The sequence below is a fragment of the Sus scrofa genome, chromosome 5 (assembly GCF_000003025.6).
Source record: "Sus scrofa isolate TJ Tabasco breed Duroc chromosome 5, Sscrofa11.1, whole genome shotgun sequence".
Lineage (NCBI taxonomy): Eukaryota > Metazoa > Chordata > Mammalia > Artiodactyla > Suidae > Sus > Sus scrofa.
In genome coordinates, this window is record NC_010447.5 from 484,509 (window position 1) to 497,044 (window position 12,536).

General features: G+C 68.0%; 1 protein-coding gene across 6 annotated transcripts; it reads right to left on the reverse strand.

Annotated features, from left to right (window-relative positions):
* Positions 956 to 10,066, reverse strand: TRABD (TraB domain containing). Of its 6 annotated transcripts, XM_021091342.1 has the most exons (12): positions 9,969 to 10,017; positions 8,996 to 9,138; positions 8,456 to 8,532; positions 4,921 to 4,989; positions 4,595 to 4,673; positions 3,978 to 4,144; positions 3,603 to 3,743; positions 3,114 to 3,224; positions 2,882 to 3,021; positions 2,555 to 2,727; positions 2,345 to 2,456; positions 956 to 2,232 (listed from the first exon to the last, which is right to left on the reverse strand). In XM_021091342.1, exons 4-12 carry the CDS (start codon positions 4,951 to 4,953, stop codon positions 2,055 to 2,057), a joined length of 1,134 nt encoding a protein of 377 aa, XP_020947001.1. In that variant the 5' UTR covers positions 4,954 to 4,989; positions 8,456 to 8,532; positions 8,996 to 9,138; positions 9,969 to 10,017; the 3' UTR covers positions 956 to 2,054. The 6 variants fall into 6 exon arrangements, with proteins under 6 accessions (XP_020947001.1, XP_005653246.1, XP_013849487.1 ...); XM_005653189.3 differs by lacking the exon at positions 8,456 to 8,532 and having other exon boundaries at positions 9,969 to 10,059; XM_013994033.2 differs by lacking the exon at positions 8,456 to 8,532 and having other exon boundaries at positions 4,580 to 4,673; positions 9,969 to 10,059.

Consider the following 12,536-nt stretch of genomic DNA (forward strand, 5'->3'; position numbering starts at 1 on the left):
ATTCCCGCCGCACCACCTGGACGGTGGAGGGAAGACCCTGGCTGGGATGGGGGGACTTGGTAGCCCTGGGAGCCCCCAGCCGCTTTCCCTGGCCTTCCGGGCTGCACCTCAGAGCTGGCCCAGGGCAGAAGGAAGCAGGAGACACAGCTCGGGGCAGACAACCATGCTTCTGGCTTCCTGGGGGCAGACCACACCCCCCCACTAGCCTCTCACGCGGCCCACACTACCCCCCCTACCCCCGCAGCCCACCTCCCCTGCTCCTTTTTTTTTTTTTTTTTGCCTCTTAGGGCTGCACCTGTGGCATATGGAGGTTCCCAGGCTGGGGGCGAAATCGGAGCTGCAGCTGCCGGCCTACACAAGAGCCACAGCAATGCGGGATCCGAGCCGCCGCGACTGCGACCTAGACCACAGCTCATGGCAACGCCGGATCCTTAACCCACTGAGCGAGGCCAGGGATCGAACCTGCAACCTCATGGTTCCTCGTTGGATTCATTTCCACTGTGCCACGACGGGAACTCCTCCCTGAAGTCTTTCTGGGCAGACCAAGCTGCGGGGAGCTCGAGGGTATGGATGGGAAGGCAGGGCAGGGTGCCACCACCCTCCTGACGCCCAGCCAGGCCCCATCACCCGGCTGCCTCTCCCCAGCCTTCCTTGTCACTTGGCTGCCATTTCTTTTTTTTTTTTTTGCTATATCTTGGGCCGCTCCCGTGGCATATGGAGGTTCCCAGGCTAGGGGTCCAATCGGAGCCGTAGCCACCGGCCTAAGCCAGAGCCACTGCCACGCGGGATCCGAGCCGTGTCTGCAACCTACACCACAGTTCACAGCAACGCCAGATCCTCGACCCTCTGAGCAAGGCCAGGGACCGAACCCGCAACCTCATGGTTCCTAGTCGGATTCGTCAACCACTGCGCCACGACGGGAACTCCTTTGGCTGCCATTTCTACACGTCACATAACAGGCTTCCAAAATTAGATTTTATTTCAGCTCTGAGGGACACGTACACGTGGGTGGATGACAGGAAGGACACGGCCCAGCTCGAGGCTCCTCGGCCCAGCTCACGGCCGTGGGTTTCACCTGATTTAGTCAGACATGGAGTCAACACAAACACCATCAAACGTGGCCCTGGGCCCCAGACGGGGTGCACAGATGCTACGCTGTAAACAGGTGACCAAGGGACTTCGCAGACGGGTGACGACCAGGCGCAGGGGCTGCACGGGGTCAGCTTGGCCCCGGGCCTGTCTCCCACCCCAAGGGGGTTCCCGTGCCAGCTGGCGGGCCCTCGCTTCTATCCCGAGGGTCGGTGGGATCCCAGGACCTCCTCCAGATGCACAAGGCGCAGGTTCGAGGTCCCGGCCCGCAAGCTCACAGCTGAGCCGGCGGCAGCCCTGGAGCCCTGCTGGCGGCAGGCGGCCAGGGGCAGCGGGCAGGGCTGCATCTGGAGGCTGGCCTGGCTTCCCAGCGCCGAAGCCGACCCTCCCCACGCGCCCCTTCCCCCCCTTCTCGGGATGAGACTCCCTGTCCCGACTGGATTTAAGGCTAGTGTTTCCTGACATTTGCTTCAGTTTAAGTTAAAATTACCTGAGTAAAAAAGGTTCAGACATCTTTAACAGCCAAAAACACATAATCTCTGCAGGCAGAGCCCTTGCTGGCAAAGTCCGGGGCCGCCAAGCTCGGCCAAGCTGCCCTTTGTGGGGGGGGACGCCCCCGGGAGCCCCACCAAGGGCCTCGTGGGCCGGGCTGCCCTTCCCAGCGCCGGCCCAGCACCCAGGGCAAGGGCCCCCCGCCCGGCGGAGAGAAGGCACAGTGAGGGAGGGAGGCCCGAGGGGAGCCCCCGCCGGCTTGACCTGCTGCCCGCGAACCTCCTAAAGGCCTGCAGGGCGGGGCGGAGGGGCTGCTGTGAGGCCTGAGCTCAGACGGTTCAATGATTCTTTATTTGGGCTCGGGGGGAGGGCAGGCGGGCCTGGACCCCCCTGGGGACGGCCCCCAGGAGCTCCTCGGCGGCGGCCCCGCACCCCTCAGCAGCCCTCGGACGCGGCGGCTCCCTCCGTCCTTCCTACTTGGGCGGCCAGGCCCCGGCCGCCCTCTGCAGGCAGTGCTGGGCGGCGGGCAGGGCCAGGACCAGGCTGGCGGCGCGGCGCCCCATCCAGTACAGGCTGTAGCCCAGGAGGCCCAGGAAGGTGGCCTTCAGGGCCAGCCGGGCCACTCTGCCGGAGACGGACGGCGGGGGGACGCTGGGGAGGGAGAACGGGCTGGGCCTGGCGCGGGGGCGGGGGCGCGGGACCCGCCCCCCAGCCCCGCAGTCCGGGGGGGGGGCGGGGGCGAGGGACAGGCAGGTGCACTCACGTCATGATCTCCTGGATGTTGAGGTCGGTGGTCCAGTTCTTCTCGATGCCGGGGACGTGGCCCATGCCCACGACGCCCACCACCACGGAGGGCACGCACTTCCTGGGCTCCGCTGCGGCGGGGGGGGGCGGGGGGAGGGCACGTGTCAGCTCCCTCCCGGCGGCCCGCCGCCCGCCCGCCCGGCCCCAGCGAGCCCGCCGCCGGCCTCACCGTCAGAGGCGCGCGGCAGCTCCAGGCGGCGGGCCGCCTGCCTCAGCATGTAGGTCAGGTAGACGTCGCGCTCGGACACGATGGTGCGGTGCAGGTCGGGGAACTCGCCGATCATCTCCGCCATCATCTGCTCCAGCAGGTCCTTCTGCTTGCAGCGCTCCACGTCGTCCTTGCTGCGGGCAGAGGGGCTCTGCCAGCCCGGGGCGGGGCGGGGGGCGGGGCGCCTGCGGAGGGGCGGGGCGGGGGCGGGGCGCCGGCGGAGGGGCGGGGGGCGGGGGCGGGGGCGGGGCGCCGGCGGAGGGGCGGGGCGGGCGCGAGGGGCCCTACCTGATGGGGTCCGACAGGAAGCACAGGCCCCAGGCCAGCTTGACCTTCTGCCAGAAGGACAGCGCCGCGATGGCCCTCTTGAAGGTGACGGGGATGGGCCGGTCGCCCAGGTGGAACTTGCAGAAAGGCACCTTGCTGGCCTGCGCAGGGGCCGCGTGTTGGCGGGGGGTGGGGGCCTCGGGCCCGGGGCAGCCGCCCCCACCCACCGCCCCCTGGCCGGGCCCGGGCGCACCTCCTTGAACGCCTCCCTGAACTCGCCGCCCGGGGCCATGCCCAGCTGCTCCGTGATGTGGGCCGACACCTTCAGCAGCAGCATCTGCATGAGCCCGGACATGACCCCGTTCTGGGGAGGCGGAGGAGGGGGGGGTCAGTGCCCAGGGGTGGGGGGCACCCAGCAGACGCCCAGCAGGGCCTCCCAGCGAGCGCCTCACCCACAGTGGACGCCCCGAGGCTCCTCCTGGCCCTCCCGACAGCGTCCCCCCAGCGGGCCCACCTCTCTCCTCCAGCGCAGCCCCCGGGTCCTCTGCCCGCACCTTCTGGGGACCCCTGTCAGTGCGAGGGCCCCCACGGAGAGGACACAGGGCGGGTCAAGGCTCTGGGCTGGCACCTGGGCCAGACGACACACTGAGAGCCGCGCCCCTGCCCCCCCAGGACCGCGGGTCCTGGACCAGACAGGCCCCAGGGGCTGGGCGCCTCGGCACTTCGGGGCCCGGCGGCACACCTGCCTCACGGCCTGCTGCAGCTTCTCCAGGCTGACCTCCCGGGCCTCCCGCAGCAGCGTGCGCTCGTCCATCTTCAGCATGGACACGCGGTACTGGCACAGCTCCACCACCACCACGTCGGGCTGCACCTCCCGGATGGTCTGCAAAGGCCGCGCTCACTCACTCGCCTGGGGCCGCGGGCAGGGCCGTGGGCAGAGCCGGCGCCAGCAGCCCCACCCGGCCACCCGGCAGCGGCTGCTGTGGCCGCAGCTCAGCGCCTAAACCGCGCTGCTTCTACAAGGGAAGTTATAAAACAGGCCTGCCCGTCCTGCAGGGGAGAAGGCGCACGAGCTCGTGGGGCCCAGGCCGAGGTCCCGGCCGGGTGACGGCCTCACCTTCACCACGTCCTTCTTGCTGTCGTCGCTGAAGTGAGCTGTGCCCACCACGTACACCCGGCTGCCATCCTCGGCCACCAGCTCGGTCACCGTGCGTGGCAGGTCGGGCCGCTCTCGCCGCCTCTTCAGCTTCATCTCCAGCAGCAGGTTGAAAGCATCCACATCGGCTGCAGGGACAGCAAGGCCCAGATCAGGGACGTTGCCAGCACTGGCAGCCTGGACCCCAGGGCACCGAGTGGGCCACGGGCGCACACGGGGGTCCCTCCCAGCCTCGAGCCGCTGGTCCTCACTCACCGTGACATGTGGCCAAGCGCCCAGCCAGGCCCCGCCCTGGGGAAAGGGCCCGCGTGGGCCTTGGGGAGCACTGCGCCCCCCCCCCCCCGGAGTCCCCAGGCTGCAAGGGACCCGGGACGGGGAAGCTGTGTGGGGCCCGGAGGCTCCAGGGTGGCTCTGAAACACCCACCTTCCAACCTGAGCAGGGGCTTCTGCTGCAGTCCCGCTCGCCCCACCTGAGCTCAGGCGTCCCCCCAGCACCCCATGGCCAGCCAGGGCCCCTCGCTCAGCTAGAGCCCCCCAGCCTGAGCCCTGCCCAGCGCAGTGACCTGGGGAGCACGCACACAGGCTCTGCGGGTCTCCGCGAAGTGCCCTGGGCACCACCTCCGGAATCCCTGAGGTCACGACGGGCTCCGTGTCAGCCTGGAAGGAAGGGGGGCGTGGAGTTGGGGGCGCCCACCCGGGACTTGGGGAGCTGCTCCATCAGCTCCCAGGATGCTGGGGGCCTGTGAGCCCCCCGCCCCCCGCCCGAGGCCTCTCCACCTTCCACGCGGCTGCCCGGGACACTGAGAGACACCACGTGAGGTTCCGGGCAAAGGCTGGGGGACCCCGGGAAGCCCACGTCCACTGAGCAGCTGCCCAGCACCCGGCCCCCGCTCACGCCTCTGACCTCGCGAGGTGGTTGCTCTTCCTGCGCCTCCATGGCTGGGCGGCAGCTCCCGGCACCAGAGGGTGAAGCCTGAGGAGACACCGGCGCTGTGTCCTCACCTGGAGCCCCGGCCACACACGGGGTCTGTGCACCTGGGGCTCCGTCTTCTCGAATGAACCGTGGGCAGGACCTCGCCCCCTGGCCACCGTGCGGGCCAAGGCGGGGAGAGGGGACACGCAGGTCGCCCAAGAATAGGACAGGCTGCCCTTCCCGCTCCCCCAGCGGAGGAAGAGCCCACAGGCAGCTGCCAGACCTGGATGTTTCCTTTTTGACTTTAGAACAAAACAGTTTCCAAAATTCCCTAAAAAGAAAAAACCAAGCGGACAGAGGGGTCCGCGTGCAGGAACCACCTGCAGGAACAGCACCTGTCGCCAGCAGCGTGGCCACAGATGTTGGCACAGACTCAAGGAGGAGCAGAGGGACGGACTGGGGGTGGCTCTGTGAACCGAGACTACCACTTCCGGTTCGAGAAAAGAGACACAAACTCCCAAAAGGGCGGCCAGGAACTGAGACAGCCCGGGTGGCGGGTCAGCCTCACCCTGCTGCTCCGAAAGAGGGGCGGCAGGCGGGTGAGCCCAGAAAGGCCGTTCTTGCCAGAGAAGAAGGACTGCCAGGGACAAGGGGCCATGGAGACCCCCAGAGCCGCCGGGCCGAAGGGGGTTCGGGGCCAGCCGGGGCCGTGTCTGGACACGGGCGCTTCCCGCCTGGCAAGAGAGCAGCGTCTGCCCACGCGCTTCACCCAACCCCCCCGAGATGCCTCTGGAAATCCAAACTGGAGTCTGACGGAGCCTCTGGTTCTACCTCTGGATGCACAGTCCAGTTTACAGCTGGGTCCTGCCTCCAAAGGACAGGGCACCCGGCACCCGCGGGCACTGGGAGGCTCAGCCGCAGAGGCCAAGGCCTGGCTCAAGAGAGCTGTTAAAAATGGTGAGCTGGAGTTCCCATCGTGGCTCAGCAGTGAAGAACCCAACTAGCATCCATGAGGACGCGGGTTCGATCCCCAGTCTTGTTCAGTGGGTTAAGGATCCGGCATTGCCGTGAGCTGTGGTGTCGGTCGCAGATGCGGCTCGGATCCCGTGTGGCTGCAGCTCTGATTTGACCCCAAGCCCGGAAACCTCCATGTGCTGCGGGTGCAGCGCTGCAAAGACAAAAAAAGGGAAAAAACATGGTGGCCACTGGAGAATTGGGCAAGTGACTGGAGACTGCCGAGCCGGGAGTTACTCGCATCTGGGTTCAGTGGCGCCACGGGGTCTGTCTCGGCCCCCCATCTGCCCGCCAGGAGCCCACCGCCCGAGGGACGCGGCCTGCAGGACGCGCGGCGGCAGTGGTTGCTGGGCGCCTGGGGCCCCCACGCGGCCACGGAGCCGCTCACTTGTTTCGCTGGGGCTGGACGCGCTGCAACCTTCATCCCAAGAGGGACGGAGGAGTAGTCAGATCTGCAGAAGACGCCGTCGGGGTCCCCGCCCCTGTGTTCCCTGTGACCTCGGCCCAACCCGGGCTCCGCTCCCAGCCCCGCGGGTGCCCGGGCAGCGCCGGCCCTCCCTGGGCTCCCGCCCGCAAGAGCAGAGGCCTTGGACACACAGCCCGAGGCGGGGCGGTGCCCCCTGCCCACACCCCCCCCACCCCCGAGGGCGGCTGAGCCTTCTGGAAGAATCAGGGTCGGGGAGTGGGACAGGCGCAGGCCAAAGGGGCGCCCGGAACGGCGAGGGGCCTCTGCAGGGGGCAGGGCACCGGCGGGGAAGCGGCAGCCCCGACGACGGGAAAGGCCCTGCCCGGGTGGGCGGCGGGCAGCCGCTGGCTGGGCCTCACGGCGGAACGCGCCGCCCTGACGCAAGGCCCGGACCGAAATGGAAACAGGAAGCTGTGTCTGAGGCGGAGCGGGGCCTGCCCGCCTCTCGGTTCCCGCGCTGGCCCGTCATCGCCTCAGCCTGCGGCGCCCCCGAGGCTGCCCGGGACGGCCAGCATGAGGGAGGCCGCCCTGCCTCCGTCTCCCTCCTCCGGGGGTGGTGGCCGCGGGCTGGGGACACCTTGCCCCCCCGCCACCGGCAGGGCCCCGGATGGCTGGGCCACCCCCTGGGCCACCAGGACCCAGGTGCCCTCGAGCTCCCGGGGGGCCGGGTGCCTGGCCTGGGCCGGGCCGGGCCAGGCGGAGCAGGAAAGCCACCGAGGCCCCTTCAGTGGCAAGAACCCGTGCTTCTAAAAAGCGCCTCTGATGCTGTCACAGCAACGCCTCTGCCGGCGATCCGGCTTCCGCATCCTCGGCCAGGGCCCCGGCACCCCCCATGGGTTACCCGGCCTCCTCCCAGCCCTGCCCGCCGTGGCACATCTCCACGGACTTTCGGCGGGGACCCGAGCCCCTCTCGCCTGCCCAGAGGGGAGCCAAGGACCCACGCCCACAGGACCCCGGACCCGGGCTCCGCCTCTGCTCAGCCGCAGGCTGCGATTCTGGAAGCTCTCGGCACCACTGCACGCCGCGGAGACCGGCGGGCCTCAGGCGGACACCCCGGCGGGGAGAGAAACACGCCGCTTCCTAAAGCCAGGCTCCAGCGCCTACCTGCCAGCCGAGGCCTTGTGGAGCTCGCACAAAGCAGACACTCATGCCAGATCCGGGCACCCCGTCCCCTCACCCAGCGGGGAGCTGGCTCTCCGGGGAGCAGGGCCTGGGAAGACACCAGGCCAGCGGCTAGGAACGGTGCTGCGGGGGCCGGCCACGGGGGGGCCAGACCTCAGACCGCCCCCCCCGGCACTGCGTGGCCTTGGGCAGAGGCCGCTTTGACCCGCCGCCAGGGCCAGGGTGGTCGGCAGCCCCCCAGCCGTTCCACTGTCGGCACACGGCATGCCACCCTCAGATGGCACCTTGGCCCGTGCCCTCTAGACCTCGGTGGGCCTCCCTCTGCTGAAGTGTGGCCTCCTGTCCCCAGGATAGAGGGCAGAACAAAACCCAGGGCCACCTGCTTTCGGGAGACTCGCCTACGGAGAGGGCGCTCCCATCAGCCGGCTCCACACAGATGACAGAAGCAGAGGACACATGCTTCCAGGAAACAAACGCCAAACCTGAGGGAATCTGACAGCCTCAGGAGGGCCCGTCTGGCCGGCCCCCCCAGAGCACACACCCGCTCACAGGGTAGGGGGAGCCCCGGGCCGCGGCAAGGTGCTTGCGTGGGCCCAGAGAACGGTTTGCTGGCTGACCCGAGGACACCAGGTGGGCGGCAGGCCCTGGGTTCCCACCTGCCCAGCCCGGGCACAGTCCCCTCTCCTGGGTCTCACTGCCATGCACCGTAGTGTGTCCCCCTCGAAATCATATTTTGAAACCCTCACCCCAGTGGGGTGAAATCTGAAGGTGGGGACTTGGGGACATGAGCAGGGTTAGATGAGGTCATGAGGACGGGCCTGTGACGGGGTTAGAGCCTTCGGGGCAGAGGAGGGCCAGGCGCTGCCGGCCTCGAGAGGGCCCGGCAGAAGGCAGCTGTCTGCAAGCCAGGAAGAGAGCCCTCACCAGCGGTCAAGTCAGCCAGCACCTGATCTTGAACGTTCCGCCTCCAGAACTGAGAAAACAGCCTGCTGCTGAAGCCCCTGTTGGTGGCATTTTGTCAGGATCCAAGAGCGACGGAGACAGCCATTCTCTCCCTCACCGCCCCCTTAAAAATTAGGAAGCCAAAGCCTGCCTCCCAGGCCCCGGCCGGGCTTCTCACTGCTGGCCAAGAGCAACCCCCAAGGCCTGCCCAGAAAGCCAAGGGTCCCAGACCGGCCGGACTAGCGGGCCATGAGAGAAATGACTAACCGGGAGGCAGCAGCGTGTGGCCCAGGACCCTTACCCCCTACACCCCCACTTCTGAAGCCTGGGCACCTTGGCCACTGGAGACCCTCCTGGGTCTGGCAGGCCCTGCTCTATGGAGGTGTGGCAAAGGTCGGGACTGGGGCGGAGGGCACATGCCAATTCACATCTGAGCTGGACGCCTAAATGGCTCCTCGTCCAGCACACCTGGCTGACCCCCTGGAACCTGGACACGGCCCAATGCTAGGTCCCGACACTGACCTCCACCGCAGGGCACTGTGTAGGGGCCTGTCTGTCCACCATGCCCGGCCCCCTCTTGGCAGTTTTGCCCAGCAGCCTCAGACACCGCAGCATCACCGCCGTCCTGCAAGGCTGACCGCTGGCCCCAAGGCCGGGGCTCCCTCCTAGTTACACAATGAGGGGGCATCAGCAGCAAAAGCAACAGAGGCCCAGGGTCAGAGGAGCCCGCACCGGAGCGTGCTAAGGGGGCAGCCTGGACGGCTTCCTCTCCAGGGGACCCCGAAAGCCAGGAGGATTCCACCTGGAAACCACCCAGTCTCCCGAAGAGGCTGTCCTGACGCCCAAAGTCAGCCGAGGACTTCTGGGCCAGTTCCTCGTTTTCCATGTGCCTTCGCTTCCTTTCTCGGGATAGTTTCGCAAAGACGCATAGGTGAACTTTGTGGTACTTTGTGGCACGTTTAAGTTGTGTCTCAATAACGCTACTTCACAGAAACAAGGCAGGCAAAGACCTACAGGCCTTGGAAGTTTGGTCTACTTTGCCCATATGGCAGCCGTGCTTGCTCGGCTTGAAGGGCAGAGGCCTCCAGCACGTAGGGCAGGAAGCGCCCAGGGTCTCCACCGAGACCCTGCAGCCGCCGCCTGGGGAGGTGTGGACCCTCCACCGCCCCCCCGCCGCGGCTCAGGCCAGACCCCGCCCCCGGCCCCCGACTCCGACCGACTCCGCCCCCGGCCCCCGACTCCGACCGACACCGGCCCGGGTCCCCGCCCCGCGGCCCCGCCCCCCGCGTGCGCCACTCGAGCCCTTGAGCCCTCTCGACCCTTGCCGTCGACCGCCCACCCCGCGCGCACCCCTCGGAGGCCGGGGCTGACCCTCCTGGCCCGAGACCCTACGCTGGGGGCTGGCTGGTCTCCCGACCTCGACCGCGACCTGACCCCGACCCACCGGGGCCCCCGCGCGCCGCCCCCCGCCCCAGGACCGTGCCGCGCGGCGTACCGAAGCAGGGCGGCGCTCCTCAGCCGGCCTCCATGCGGCTCGTCGCCCCACCGGACGGGGCGGACCGGGGCCGCGGGGCGGGGCGGCCGGACAGGCCCGGGCCGGGGGGGGCCGGGCGGCGCGCGGCATGCCGGGAAGCGTAGTCCCGCGCGCTGTCTGTCTGCTCTTGCCGCGCGCCTGGCCCGAGCCGGCGGACTACGGTTCCCGCGGGGCAGCGCGCGAGCGGCCGCGGACTTCACTTCCCAGGAGGCCGCGCGCTAGAAGCCCCGCCCCTCCCCGCCCCGCCCCCGGCGCCTTGATCCGAGGACTCCTGTGTCGGTTACGCGGCACAGGTTCGAGTCTCAGGTCTGCCACCCGAGTTGAGACGCGCCCTAAAATTCTCTGGCCGCAGCCCCCAGTTAGTAAAAAAAAGCGTCCTCGGGGTGGCTTTGCCTGCTCTGATACAGAACCGTCAAAACTACTCAAAAAAGCGGTGATGGTGCCAGCGAGGAGCAGCGTTCGGGTCCCCAACGGCGACCATGTGGCCACCTCGAGCACCCCTTGGCCTGGCGGCTGGGGCCCGGGGAGACGTGGGCGGGGGCGGCCGGGGGAGAGGGGGCCGGGGAAGGGGCAGGGTCCGCGGTTGGTGGGAGGTGGGGGCCCTCAGGACAGCCTGTCCAGCCGGTGCCTGGTTTGGCCTTTGAGGTCAGCCCACCTGCGGTCAGAGCTGGTTCCAGGAAGGGGGCGTCTGGCCCAGACCTGGTGACCCGTGCAGGTCCTGGGCGGGTTCTCAGTCTGGCGGTGGCCCTCCTGCGGGCGGGCTGCCGTGGGCCATAGAGGCCCCCGCCCCCGTTCACTTGTGCGGGGCGGGCTCCCGCTCCCGCCCACAGGCTGGGCTGTGATCTGTTATCTAAACGGCTTTGGGCTGAAGTCGAGCAGCCAGGCCCTTGGCCCAGGCCTCTGTCCAGTTCCTGTGTGCCAGCTCAGGTCGATTCTGCCCTCCTGCCCTCCTTGGCCATTCACACAGGAGAGCGGCTGTGCGCGATTGCCAGGGACCTAGCGACAGACGGGTTGAGAAGCCCAGGTGGGGCTTGTGTGAGGACCAGAAGCCTGGATTGCAGCCTCAGCTGACGGGTGGGGTCCCAGTTCTCTGGGAGCCCCTCCTCTTGGGAAAGGTGCAGGGAAGGAGCAAGCAGATTGGGGGGGGGGTGTCAAAGGAACGTCCCATGGCACCTGCGGGGAGATGGATGCGTCTGTGGGACACTGACTCGGCCCCTTCTTTCCCAGCAAGCCAAGGCCACGGGCCAGTTCACACCCCAGAGGCCACGTGTTTGCTCCAAGGAGCAGGCCTCTGGATGAGACTGGGTCTGAAATGTCCTGCCAGGCCTTGGCTCAGGGGACAGGGCTGAGCAGAGCAGTCTCAGTGAAGACACGGGGGGTGGGGGGGCGCGCTGTGGCTGCTGTGCCCAGCGTTGCCTGGACCTGTGCCTGTGGAACTCCCATGGCCTTGAGGCCTCACCGCACAGGGTGGAGCCTCGTCCCTACATGGCTCAGGGTCATCTCTACTCTGGGCAGAACCACAGCATGTGCCCGGGTCAGGGTGGGACGGCCGGGCTGGACTCCAGCCCCACTTAGGGTATGGCAGGGGGACCTGGCAAATGCTGCTGCCTGAGGCCAGCAAGACGGGTCCCTGGGTGGGTACTGTCACCCTGCCAGCAGGGTCATCTTGGCCCCGGTGCCCGGCTCGCCGGCATAACGGAGCTGCTTGCTTGCATGGGACCAAGAGGGCTCTCGTCCAGAGCCCCTGACCGCCCCCCCACCCCTGGGTACTGTGTCCTTGGGGGCTCCTTCTCCAAGTCCTTCTGACCCAGGCCAGGCGCCTGACAACTAGGGCCACGCCCCTGCCCTGAGCTCACCGAGGTCAAGCACGCAGGCCAGTCCTGTAGCTGCTCACCCTGCAGAAACCAGGGGTTCCCTCTCCTGGCCCGGTGACTGCCTGGGGCGCCTCCCCGTGAGGCCCTAGGTGGGGCGAGCCCCCTCCTCTCTGCTCTCGCGGCCTCACCACGCCCGAGTGATGAGAAAAAAAACCACATCGGTGAGTCCCCATTGTGGCTCAGTGGTAATGAATCAGACGAGTATCCATGAGGACGTGGGTTCGATCCTTAGCCTCGCTCAGTGGGTTAAGGATCCCATGTTGTGGCTGTGGTGTAGGCTGGCAGCTGCAGCTCCGACTCGACCCCTAGTCTGGGAACCTCCATATGACACAGGTGTGACCCTAAAAAAATTAAAAAAAAAAAAGACACCCAAAACACAGATCGATGGATTGTCCCCATTCTCGGGAAGCCCAGCCCATCGAGCCGGGTTGCTCCACGGAGGCCTGCGGAGGGGCTTGGAGGAGGCCATGCCGGTCAGGAGGTCACGCTCTGATTCCTGCAAAGCACCCGCCATTGAGGCCTGCACCCCACCCGCCCCAGCCACCTGCCTCCCAGGAGCCTCTGTTCAGACTCTCGGGGTCCCCCGCCACGACCTGCAGGTGTGTGACTCCTTGGTGAAGCCCTGGGACCAGCCTCAGCCCCGCCTGCGTCCTGG

Coding starts and splice junctions, on each gene's coding strand:
- TRABD (XM_013994033.2), bottom strand. CDS start 9,088: ATGCTGCGGTGTCTGAGGCTGCTGGGCAAAACTGCCAAGAGGGGGCCG. Junction 2,728..2,881: donor TTCCTGTCGGACCCCATCAG/GTAGGGCCCCTC, acceptor CTCTGCCCGCAG/CAAGGACGACGTGGAGCGCT. Junction 2,457..2,554: donor GCTGCCGCGCGCCTCTGACG/GTGAGGCCGGCG, acceptor CCCCCGCCGCAG/CGGAGCCCAGGAAGTGCGTG.